At 36.9% G+C, this 12,900-nt stretch overlaps 1 protein-coding gene across 2 annotated transcripts in view; it reads right to left on the reverse strand.

Annotated features, from left to right (window-relative positions):
* Positions 1 to 761: 761 nt before the first annotated feature.
* Positions 762 to 12,900, reverse strand: part of COL4A5 (collagen type IV alpha 5 chain) — a 253,719-nt gene continuing 241,580 nt past the window's right edge. For both annotated transcript variants that reach the window (XM_086386653.1, XM_086386654.1), the window contains 6 exons: positions 12,587 to 12,685; positions 11,225 to 11,437; positions 6,629 to 6,806; positions 3,342 to 3,456; positions 2,846 to 3,018; positions 762 to 2,007 (listed from right to left, as the gene is read on the reverse strand). In XM_086386653.1, coding sequence (XP_086242779.1) covers positions 1,926 to 2,007; positions 2,846 to 3,018; positions 3,342 to 3,456; positions 6,629 to 6,806; positions 11,225 to 11,437; positions 12,587 to 12,685 — 860 coding nt within the window. In that variant the 3' untranslated portion in view covers positions 762 to 1,925. The remainder of the gene's footprint in view (positions 2,008 to 2,845; positions 3,019 to 3,341; positions 3,457 to 6,628; positions 6,807 to 11,224; positions 11,438 to 12,586; positions 12,686 to 12,900) is intronic.

The following is a 12,900-nucleotide window of genomic DNA, read 5'->3' on the forward strand; positions in this document are numbered from 1 at the left end:
GTGCTTGCAGCTATAACTCAAGGAGCAACCTTCAGGTGTATAGCATATAGAAAAATGCATAGAATGTAATATGGAATTTCACTTACAATAACCCATTAGTGTTTTCGTGTGTGTAGCTCACAGAAAAATAAAGCTAGAATTTGCAATTGATTAGCCTTGAAATCAACAGCATTACTGGAAATCAGCAGTATTATCTACCATTGTTTAGAACCTAAATTTTACAACTATAGGCTCTAAGCTTTAGAGCTTAGAGCATGAGCTCACATTAGGGTCTAAACTTCTCAAAATCCTTTGGTTGTTTCATATCTTAACTGTAACACACATTTTATTATAGAGGCAAGTCTACGACTATTTTAGAGACCTACATGTGTTCACTCTTAATCAATAGGAATATTAACTCACTAATCCGCTTTAAATACTATTAATGAATTCCCAAAATGAAAAATAGTTCTGCTTCCTTTCTTAGCCATCAACACAACGTTAATAAATTTATCACCTCAAAATACTTCCCAATGTGTTGTTCTCTTCACTGGAAAAAGTGCTTTACTATGTCTCCTATTGGGCTTCCCTGGTGGCTCAGCTGGTAAGTCTCCTTTCAGGTATCAGAGTGATCAAAGTCTGCAGAAACCTCTTTTGCCTTTGAACTGTTCTAAATGGTTCTCTGAGAAGAGTGACTACTTGGTGATGTGCAGAAGTGTGGTCTATCTGTAAATGAGCAGTATTTTTACACATAGGCTGAAGAGATACACAACAAATCATCCTTAACATATGATATCTTTAATTAAATTGATATTGGTGAGTTAAAAACATTTAGTGAGAAGATGACAGCTAGGGAAATAAGGTGTTCTATGACTATAATAGTGTTTAAAATAAAACAGTAAGAAATATCAGTTGGCTTTGTAATTGAAGAGAGAAGACAAACTAAGTATTGTCTTCCCAGTTCTTGAACAAGCAGAGACCACAGGAGAATAATTCTTATGTAAAAAGCACAGGGAAGAAAATCGTCAACTTTTTAAATGTTTTTGTTTTACAAAATTATATGGGAGAATTTGCCCAGTCAGGGATGAGCAAAATCAAGATGTAAGAAACATCAAAGCTGGGGGCGTCTAGTGTTGAGTGTCTTGGAGAATACAGCAAAAGAGAAGTTGCATCATTAGATATTATCATTTGGTATGTAAGATGTACATTTAAAATTCTGATTAAAGTGACTAAAAATGACCTTTTTTAAAAAAGTCAAATGAGAACTTTGGGGAAAAAACTCAAATTTACTCTCAGTAGTGACTTGATACAAGAATATAAACTCTCACTTTGATAAACCTGGATATAAAATCTTGCTGTCTGTATTCTAGATTTTCCTAAGTTTTCTGTAAAAGTGATTCATGTCAGGTCACCTGTAAATGACAACATTTTGCACTAAAAGGCTGTTTACACAATATACACATTCTTTACTTACAGAGCAAAATAAGCTTAACACTTTTATATTAAAAAACTGGGATACAGTAGGATTAGTAGCACCATGAAAAATAATTCTTCCCCCAAACTGCAGTCTTTTATTTTACTCAGTATGATTCTTCTCTTAATTGAATTTTTAACGTGCCATTTTAGTTACTGGGCAAAATATATAATCTTCATCTTATAATCCTTGGAGAAAGTCATCCTGGACCCAAAAAGTAAATTCATTTCCTCATTTCATTCATAGAAAAATAGAGACCTTGCTCTGGCACATTGCTGAGGTACATCTGAATCTTCATGATTTACTAGTCCGCATGTTCTCTTGGTCATATATAGTAGCACCATGGGTGGCAGCAGTGGTAAAATTGGGGAGAGTGAGACATTGCATCCTGGGAATTTTATATATATATATATGTATATATATATATATATCTATATCACATTTAAAAACACACAAAGAATTCTTCAAAATGTTATGTCCTCTTCATGCACACTTGACATCGGCTAATACGTGTCCTCAAGTCTCCTGCTTTCAGCGTTTCTGATTGAGGTTTGCTGGGAAATAAAAAACAAGACTATCAAATTAGCCTTTTCTGGTATTTTAATTCTATTATTGGTTCAATTCATACTTTAACATTCTATTGTGTTTAAGTAGTTGACTTAATGGTTAACTTTTGAGCAATGCAATCTAGTGCAATGACTGGTATGGCCTAAGAGCCATTAGTGGTTATAGGTATCTTAGTGATTCTCCTCCCCACCACTCTCATCCTCGTCTATTTGTTTCTCCCTCTCTTTCTCTTATAAATTCTTCTAACAGTCCTAGAACGAGGGGCAATTGATGATGAATAGATGATAATACATAACACATAACGGTTACAGAAAGATAATACATAAGAAAAATGTTAATAACTCAAAAGAAGCAACATATAAAAATAGAAATAAAAAAAAAACCAATAGAATAAAGTCCCCTGCAGGCACATGTATTACAGGTGGCCTTACTCATTCAAATACTTGGATGAAAGCCTTGAAAACCACCTGGGAAAGAGACTACTGGACTGGGGAAGCAACACAGACTACTTCAGTTTCTAGGGTGGCTTCAGTCTAGTCGAACAGTTGCTCATGGGTTACTGAGAAGGTCACACAATCTTTTCTTGCTCTGTTTTGCTTTTAAAGAATTATCATCATGACATCTCAAACCACATACACCTATTATTAGTCAAGTATGTTTTTCTGACCTGAGTCTGTTATATGAGGAGAACAAGCAAGAATAAAGTACATGGTCCTTTAAATTTCTAACATTTGTTGGGTATAAACCATTCACAAACTGCCTCTCTCTTCCTCCAGCACCTCTGAAGGAGGCTTAAGACCTAAACTAAAGCCATAAGCGCCTTACCTGAACATGTCTGACACATCTACAGTCGCCAGCCAAAAGCTGTAGGAGTTGGCGTAATAGTTGCAGGTCCCCCGCCCATGACACTCAATGAAGGGAGCTGAACGAAACTCTTCTAAGCAGGAACCAGGGGAGGCCAGGGCTTGGCCTGAGCCCTCTGCCCCTGCACTTGTGTGCTAGAAAAGACAAGGGAAAATGTGCCACAATACCCATGAACCTTAGTGAGTATCCAAAGATAAGTGCTGACCTTGGCCAAATATTCAAATCCAGTGAAGTAAATAGAGCCAAAGTTAAGAGAACAGAATCCACACCAAAGGTTCTCAACAAAACAAACAGGTAGATTGTGAACATCTGTTCCAGCAAATGTATGAAAGGGAACACAGTGCTTGGATAGAAGCTATACGAGGTTCAAATGACAGGGATTCCTCATACTAGGAAGAAATGTAGATATGGTGGACAGTTGGCTAGGATGACAAAGCCAAGGAAGAGTGATTCATACCATCATGAAGGAATAACCAATCCAGAGAGAATCCCATCCCTGAGGACAACGGGGAATCTGGATGGTCTGACTGTGGACTGCAATCACCACGGCCGGAGCTTCACATACTGCACATCTGGTAAGAGAAAGGCAGAAGGAACACAATCTACAGAGTGAGCACACAGGAAATAGCAGTCCCTCTTCTTTGGAAGCCTTCCTGTTATAAAATCCCATCAAGGGGTCTACAGTGCTCAGAAAAAAGAGGAGAGAAATGTACTTTGAGGACTGCTTTTGAATAAGCCCAGCCTCCCAATATACGTAATAAAGTTATAAATGAAACCTGTAAGTTTTTTTTTTTTTTTTAAGAAACTACAGAACCACTGCTATGGCACTTTCATTTTCTATCCTGCCCTAAACTTGTATTCATACTTGCAATAGTCAATGTCATAACTGCTGCAAGACTTTGGCTTGGCGTATTGCGCATACTACTTGCTGTCAAAGTGTCCAACTTGAGGGTAGACATTCAGTACTACTGAAACTGTGCTAAGAACAATGTCTGGTAAACTGAAGAAGACAAGAAACAAGACACTTTCTTAATCCCTGCCCATTATTTTTGGCCCAAGGGATATTTATTAACCATTTGGCTCTCTCTTTAGAAGTACAACATAAACAGAATACTGGACAAGTACCAAGGCACTTGGAGATGCGGTGTCTGGGTACTTGTCTATAAAATCAAGTACAGTGCAGCTAAGTCTACCAAATCTTTAATAAAGAGCAAGACGGGACCTTTTGAAATATGACTAAACCAATTTGGCAAACTTTATCTACCAAATAGGGAATGCCTTTAGGAGATCTTTTACTCCAAAGAATTGGGACTGTTAAAAAAAAAAAAATCACATGCACAAAAATGAATTCCCAGAAGAAGCCCTATTTATCATTTTTTATGATTTATTCTTCTTGTCCCTGTCTAGGAGATCTTTACTAAACTCATAAGATTTTTACCTTACCCTCTCCTTGAAAACTTACATAGTTTTGGTTTTACCTTTAGGCCTATGATCCATTTAAAGTTGATTTTTGTATATATGTAAGATGTGAGGTTATGGATCTTTTTTATTTATTCACTGCATATGGTTATCTAATAGTTTCAGCACCATTTGTTGAAAAGATTATCTTTTTATAAAATTATCTGAATACCTGTTTTGTACTCATCTGTTAATGATATGAATTTGGATCTATTTTTGAATTCCCTATTTTTTATGTTAGTCTATATGCCTCTTCTAACACCAATTTCATACTATCTTAATTACTGTAGTTTTGTAGTAATTCACACTGTCAGGAAATGTGAGTCCTTTGACTCTGTTCTTCCTTATCAAAATTTTTTGGGCTCCTCTATGCCCTTTGCTTTTCCATATAACTTTTATTATCAGCTTGCCAATTTCTACGGGAAATATAAAAACCTTATAGAATTTCAATAACGATTATACTGAATCTGTGGATCAATTTGGGCAGAATTGACATGTCAAAAATATTGCATTCTGCATTCCCTGAACATAGTATATCTCTATAGTTACTTAGCTCTTTTTTTTTTTTAATTTAAATTTAAGTTACTTGGCTCTTTTAAAAAAATTTTCTCGGTGTTTTGTAGATTTTTAGTTTACAAACATTGTACAGCTTTTGTTCATCTTATTCCAGGTATTTTATGTTTGGATGGCAATTGCAAATGATTTTTCTATCATAGGAATATAATCATTATATATCCTGCAACTTTAATAGACTCACTTGTTAGTATTAGAAAATATTTTATAGATTTGTGAAGGAAAGGGTAAGATTTTCTATGTAGACTATCATGTCACCTGTGAATAAAGATAGCTTTATTTCGTTATAAAAATGAATTCCCAAAGGAAAGATGGTAACAATAACCCTGTGTATGAGACAGCAAAAGAGACACTGATGTATAGATCAGTCTTATGGACTCTGTGGGAGAGGGAGAGGGTGGGGAGATTTGGGAGAATGGCATTGAAACATGTATAATATCATGTATGAAACGAGTCGCCAGTCCAGGTTCGATGCACGATACTGGATGCTTGGGGCTGGTGCACTGGGACGACCCAGAGGGAGGGTAGGGGAGGGAGGAGGGTTCAGGATGGGGAACACAGCTATACCTGTGGCGGATTCATTTTGATATTTGGCAAAACTAATACAATATTGTAAAGTTTAAAAATAAAATAAAAAAAAAAGAGTGGCTGAACTAGGCTTAACCTTTATATTTAATGTCAAAGAAACTAAAGTTTCCAATGATTCATCCTTTATGGTTACTAGACTCCTAGATCAATTGGGTCATGATCAGAATGAAGATGGCGATACCTAATATGCTTAGGAGGTAGAGTTTTACCCGGGTTCTAATGTGGCAACATTCTAGGAAATCTTTATTAACAGTACCTCCCTCCTCTTAGATACTCATGCTCCAAGTCTCAGCTATCACGTTTCCTTCCCATAACTAATCAATTGCCAAATCTTATTTATTCTATTAACGTGATACACGTACCCCACTGAGAGTTCCAAACCACTCCTACAAGGACTATAGCAATATGCTTAATCTATCTGGTCTCTTACCCCTGGATTATCCCCTCTGGAGTCATGTTACACATTTATGCTTCTGTAATCTTCCCTGAAATGTAGCTCAAAAACTTCAAAGGTCCCCATTATATACCAAATAAAGTTCAAACTAAAACCTGACACTGAAAGCCTTCTACTGACTGGGTCCAAATTAACTTTCCAATCTCTTCTCCCTCTGCACCCTTTGGACACTAATAGTATATTCTAGACACATCGGTCTACAAATCCATTCCCATTTTCTCTACCTAGAATGCTCTTCTCCATTATAAATGCCTGTCTCAAGTCCTTTACATCCTTAAAGGGCTAAACAGTTCAAAACACATTTCTTCCATATCTCAGATTTCTCCAGTTGGAATTAAATATCCCTTTCCTAATACTTTCATAATACTTTATTAGATTTATTGCTGCATTGAGCCCAAGCCTGATACATATTAATTTATGTATACTTGCCTAATGACTAGATTGTGAGGGTTTTTTTTTTTTTTTTTTGGTGATATTACACTAGTATATCACTGGTCCTGGTCAAAAGAAGATCCCCAATAAATATGGATCAAACTACATATTGAACATTATAAAGTTCCTCTGTTCTACCTAACCTGAGAGGAATATGGTCAGATCATTATCTCTGGACTCATTTCTAACTAGCTAAACTAACTGGATATCAGCAAATGTCAACGGTACCCATGTCTCACCGACTAATGAATGGCTGGATGCTCTGCCCCTTCAGGGGTTCCATGCTCATTGGCATGGGCTCTGGGGTGGAGAGCCAGTAAGAATAATCATTTCTTGAAGCAAAGTTGCAAACATTATTGATGTTGCAGAACATGAAAGGCATGGTACTGAAACGACGAAGGCAGCTGCCGGCTGTTCCTGGGAAGAATTAGGGAGAAAAAGGAAAAGTGTCATGATAATTAGTTTCTTCTAACATACTAACAAACAACCTTTCAAAGAGGAACTTTTCCCTATTTCTTAGATGATAACCAGGTCTTCTCTGGTGACTCAATCAGTAAAGAGTCTGCCTGCAATGCAGGAGATCCATGTTTGATACCTGGGTCAGGAAGATCCCCTGGAGAAGGAAATGGCAATGCACTCCAGTATTCTTGCCTGGAGAATTCCATGGACAGAGGAGACTGGTGGACGATAGTCCATGGGTCACAAAGAGTCTGACATGACTGTGACTAACACTTTCATTTTCTAGATGATAACTACACTTTAATTCTTCAATTAAAAGATGTACATTTACTCATATTTTAACATTTCTAAAATCAGGATATATCTTACAACTTATGTAGACATTTATTGTGCTAGCTCATTATATATTCCCCAACACTCTTTTTAAACCAGTTATGCGTCTTATAAACAGTGGTGCCTTATGGAGAATATTGAGTAATTTATTATGCAAAAATGAAGGGCACACACTTAGTCCTTACAATATGATTTCCTCTCCAGTATGCCCTCCCTTCTTCCAAGACATCCCTAGTATGTGTCTTATGTGGGTTCCCCATATCTTTAAGCCTAGGGACAATTGTAGTGCTGACTAATAGGCACAGCAACCATGGACAGGTTTGGAAGTAAATAATACAAGGGGGAAAAATAAATGAGGGAGAAAGGAACGAAAGATGCGGGGTGGGGGGTGGGAGAAAGGAACTAGAGCGTTGAAATTTCTGAGCTGGTAGGGACAATAATATCTCTACCTGCGATCAGGCTTTTCTTTTCTCATTTACTCACAAAGAATGATGAAAAACGATGTATCTCCCTCACATTTTTAAGTTGACACCTCAAATTTTTCATCAGAAGTTTAAATTGATACTGTGCCAGTTATTAAGATATTATTGTCTCTTGGACCCAAACCCACCCTTCTATACTCGGTAATACTGGAGTCTGGAATTTTGCAAACCACATTTCAACATTACCAGCTGTCATTTCCAGTGTTTTGTGAATATTTATATTTAAAAGCAAACTTTGACATCACTCTTTTAAATGTATCCAATGTAATTATTTGAAACCTAAAACAATAAACCTTTTTAAAAGTACAGAAACTCATATTTAACAATTGGAAATTATACAATGCTCCTTTTACATTGTATTTCCATTCTACTTCTCTCACACAGTTTTATCCTAATGTATTTTTTTTTTATTATTCAATGTCTTTTACTGAGGATCCAATCATATTCTCTGAAACAAGAATTTAAAATAATTTGAACTGATTTTCTGTGACTCTAAGGCTTTACATGTTACATATTATTTTGAATGATCATAATTACTATTAATTCACACTGATCAAAAATAGGTTATTATAAATTTTGATACTGACTAAAAATTAAATTTTTATTAGAAATGCATTTTCTAATGAGATGGATTAGAAGTGAATTATAGAACCTGAGTTAACAGATACTTTAACAAAGCCATTATTTTGAATTGTTCCTCTGAATTTGTCTCTTAGAGGTTTTTATGTTTCAAGGCAATATGCCATGGTATGAGTCTTTTATAAAATAGGAGATGGGTGGTAGAGAAAGAGGATATAGGAAAAGAGATTATCTAAAGCATATACACAGGCAGTTCAACTTTAGGAGAAAGTACATATGAAAGTTGAGGATTTATAAACTAATACCATTAAAATTATACATTGGAAATTCCTCATATATCCAATGGAGTATGTTTATCTCAGGCTGAGGATGATTGATAAAAGATCAATAATTCTTAAAATTGGTGGACTGTCAGAATCACTGGGAATTTTTATATTATAGTTTAGGAATGGACCTAGGAATCTTTTCAAAATTTCCCCAGGTGGAAAATCATTGATTTAGCCTAATTTATACTTTTTTCAGAGAAAAAAAAAAATAGCTCAGAGAGGTGAATGACTCGAAGTCATGTGAGAGCAAATGAGAAAACTGACATAATTGAAAAATGGATGGGTTTGCAATTGATAGGTGTTACAAACAAACCTATCTTCAAAACAGAAACAGATTCACAGACACAGAGAATAGACCGGTGGATGCCCAGCAGGGCAGGGGTTCGGGGAGGGATGGAATGGGGGTCTGGGGTCAATAGATGCAAACCGTTACATATTGAATGGATAAACAAGTTCCTATTGTACAGCACAGGGAACCATATTCAGTATCCTGAGATGCATCATAATAGAAAGAATATATATAAATATGCATACATATATATTCTTTTGTGATTCTGAGACCAGAGATATTTCCATCCCTGTCTCTAATTAGTAATGCTAGTTTTATTTTTAAATTAATTTATAATTAAAAAACACTTTCAGAGACTTCCCTGGCAGTCCATTGTGGCATTGAATAGGTCAGGTCACTTAACCTCTTAGCCAGTTTGTGTGTGTGTGTGTGTGTGTGTGTGTGTGTATAAATATAAATACAGTACTTGCCCTATAACTTTCTTGATTATTTTAGTTTTGAAAATCAAATTGTCTAATGAATATGAAAGTGCTTTTCTTTCTTTTTTTTGAAAGCGCTTTTCTTTTTTTTTTTTCTAGTTTCAGAATCAGCTTTTATTTTTTTTTTTTCTTCTAATTTTATTTTTAAACTTTACATAATTGTATTAGTTTTGCCAAATATCAAAATGAATCCGCCACAGGTATACATGTGTTCCCCATCCCGAACCCTCCTCCCTCCTCCCTCCCCATACCATCCCTCTGGGCCGTCCAGTGCACCAGCCCCAAGCATCCAGCATCGTGCATCGAACCTGGACTGGCAACTCGTTTCCTACATGATATTTTACATGTTTCAATGCCATTCTCCCAAATCTTCCCACCCTCTCCCTCTCCCACAGAGTCCATAAGACTGTTCTATACATCAGTGTCTCTTTTGCTGTCTCGTATACAGAGTTATTGTTACCATCTTTCTAAATTCCATATATATGCGTTAGTATACTGTATTTATGTTTTTCCTTCTGGCTTACTTCACTTCTTTTTGGCTATACCACATGATTTGTGGGATCTCAGTTCCCTGACCAGGGACTAAACCTTTGCCCCCTGCAGTTGAAGTGCAGAGTCCTTCCCACTGGACCACCAGGGAAGTCCCTGAAAGTGCTTTTGAATTATAAATTGAAAATAAAACTAACATTACTAGTTAGGGACAGGGATGGAAATCTCTCTGGGTCTCAGAAAGAAGAGACTAGGAAGGTGTACATAAAAGGAAGGTCTACAATGATGAGAACATGGGTGTTTGGTTGCATTTACGCTGTAGGCTACCTACAGTGATGCAGAATTCCGGTTATAGTCTCCAAGCATTCAAAGATAGGGTGATCTCATGAACTCTCAATACTCTCATATTTTGAAACTATAAAGTTTTAATACACTAGTGATTCTGGGTATGCATTTTGTTTTTCAGACAGAACATTTTCAGCATTGTCTGTTTCCTCCACCACTACCATCTTTTTTATACACCATAGTCCTTTCACTAATTCAGCACAGACTATGTATGTATTTAGTGAGGTGATTGTTTCTTTAACATCAAACTTCTTATTTTTATTCTTTGCCTAGGCATCAAGATATCTCCAATTTGATCCCTGAATGAGCCCTGGCAGAGACCCTGCAATCCTGTATCACACTTGAAATATTGGGTACTATCATGATGTTCCTATGGCTGAGGCCTAAGCTGTACTTGAGTCAGGTCTAGTTTATAGCCTCTGCATCTGAATACATACTATGACAGCCCTTGCTTGACCAAATACACACATTTTGAAAAGTTATAGGGACATAGTAGATAAGAGATCCTATTTTTTCTTTGCTTTACATTTGTGAATTTCATGATGTTCAAAAACTTTTAATGCTTCCTGTTCACTTACTAGGTTAGGAGTTTAACATTTATAAGCTTGATTATGGGTAGAAGTTAGATTCTCACAGTAAAGAGAGAATGGACTGAAGGGAAAAAAGTAGAGAACATTATCTAAAAGATAAGAGTATATTTACAATGAAGATTTGTCAATTGTAAAATTAGAAAAAGATTCTACATAAGGTGGCTCAGATGGTAAAGAATCTGCCTGCAATGCAGGAGACTGGGGTTTGATCCCTGGGTCAGGAAGATCCCTTGGAGAAAGAAACGGCTACCCATTCCAGTATTCGTGCCTGGAAAATTCCACGGACAGAGGAGGCTGGCAGGCTGCAGTCTATGGGTTTGCAAAAGAGTCAGGCACGGCTGAGTGACTGACTGTGAGTGAAAGAATAGAGAGATGCACTTTGTCCAAGGTTACTCTAGAACCTAACAAGATTTTCAAAACAAAATAGAAATGCATAGTAAGAAATAAGATGCTGATTATCTCACCCAAGTCTTGACCATGAGCTCTTTTATTTCCTTGTACATACAGGAGAGAAAAGCCTTCATACACCTGGATGGTTCCCTGTGGGCATTGTGGAGCATCTGTTGTCTGGCTGTGACGTGTGATGAGAAACCCATGGGCAATAGAAGAGGTTCCAGGGGGACCTGGAGGACCCTGCAATCCATCTGGCCCGGGGGGACCATCCAAGCCACGAGTACCTATTTTCCAAAAAGCCATCAGTATACAAAATTAAGTGAGCTCTGATTCACTATTATGGCTATTGACAAAACATTATGACCTCGTTTGATTAGTTAATTTAATCAATATTTATAGAATGTCTACACAGGCATTGTCAGATATCACAGATTTGGAGACAAACAAAACATGGTCCCTGTCCTCAAAGAGATTAATTTTTTTTTCCCTTCTGGAATTGGTTGATGACATTAGGCACTAAATAAATACTGAGTGAATGGAATACTAGATGGGAAGAAGTGATGCCCATTTGGGAAATTTGTATGTTACCTAGTCTCTCACTGTACTAAAGGAGTCCAAACCCAATGACAAAATCTCAGTCTGCTGTTTAGTTCATCACTTAGAAAGGAAGGGTGTGGTTGCTGTCAGTCTGCCAGCTTCAGTGCTGAAAAACATTTTCCTTTGAATCTGTCTAGAGAATTATTCTCAGGCATACATTCTTGTTTAGAGAATAGGCAGGGTACTCTGAGGAAACTTTTTAAAATGTTTAATTTCAATCTGTCACTGGTTTCTGTTCTCTATTTGGCCACTCGATTTGAGCTTATTTTTAAAAAATTCTCTATATACAGGCCTTTGGCCACTGTGTGTATAGATTTTCACTTGCGGGAAATGTCACAGGATGCCTGTATGTGATGAAGGTGACACTGACCTGTTTCTTCCCTAGAAAGACAGTTAATGAGATGGCAGGGTGTTGGTTCTAGGAGCAACATAGACAGCACCAATCTGCTTTGCTGCTACTGCTGTTTTTTTTGTTTTGTTTTGTTTTACCAACACAAACCTTTACATTTGTTATTTAGAGTTATATTTACATTATCTACAGTTGTAAAAACACTGAAAATTATCAGAACAGTTAAGCACAATGAATACCTGAAAAATCCTCATCTTGAGGAAAAGCTGACTTTCTAGGGCTGTAAAAACATTTAAAATGAAAACAGCCTTCCTGTGTTTCTCTTATACTGGCAAATCTGTGTCATCGTATTTTTCCCAAGCAACAGACTCCCCAGCTAGCTGTGCTCTCTCAAGAGGAGGCTTTCACAGCTCCAGTTGGAGGGATATGTCCAGAGGTCTCCCAGACTTAAAAACTACTATCAGCAGCAGTGTTTTACTTGTCTCACCTGGCTGGCCTGGCAAACCTGGGTCTCCTTTGCGTCCTCCTGCACCATCAAAGCCAGGGAGTCCATTGCGTCCAGGATCTCCTGGAGGGCCAATTGGACCTACAGGAGAAAGCAGTAGGGTTTTCAAATGTGCGTAGAATAAATCCACATCCAGATAGAGCTAGGACACTTGACATCCATGAGTGGCACTGAATTCATAATCTGGTTTTGTCTTTAATTCAGATAAATGAAAGAATAGTTCAAGCCCAGGATGAAAAGATGCAGACAAGGATTTAGGTTTAATTTTAAACAATCCATTTGCCTCTGTGGAGAAT

Source organism: Bos grunniens, chromosome X (genome assembly GCF_055505025.1).
Source record: "Bos grunniens cultivar Pamir isolate PY7600 chromosome X, Bosgru_T2T1.0, whole genome shotgun sequence".
NCBI classification, from domain to species: Eukaryota; Metazoa; Chordata; class Mammalia; order Artiodactyla; family Bovidae; genus Bos; species Bos grunniens.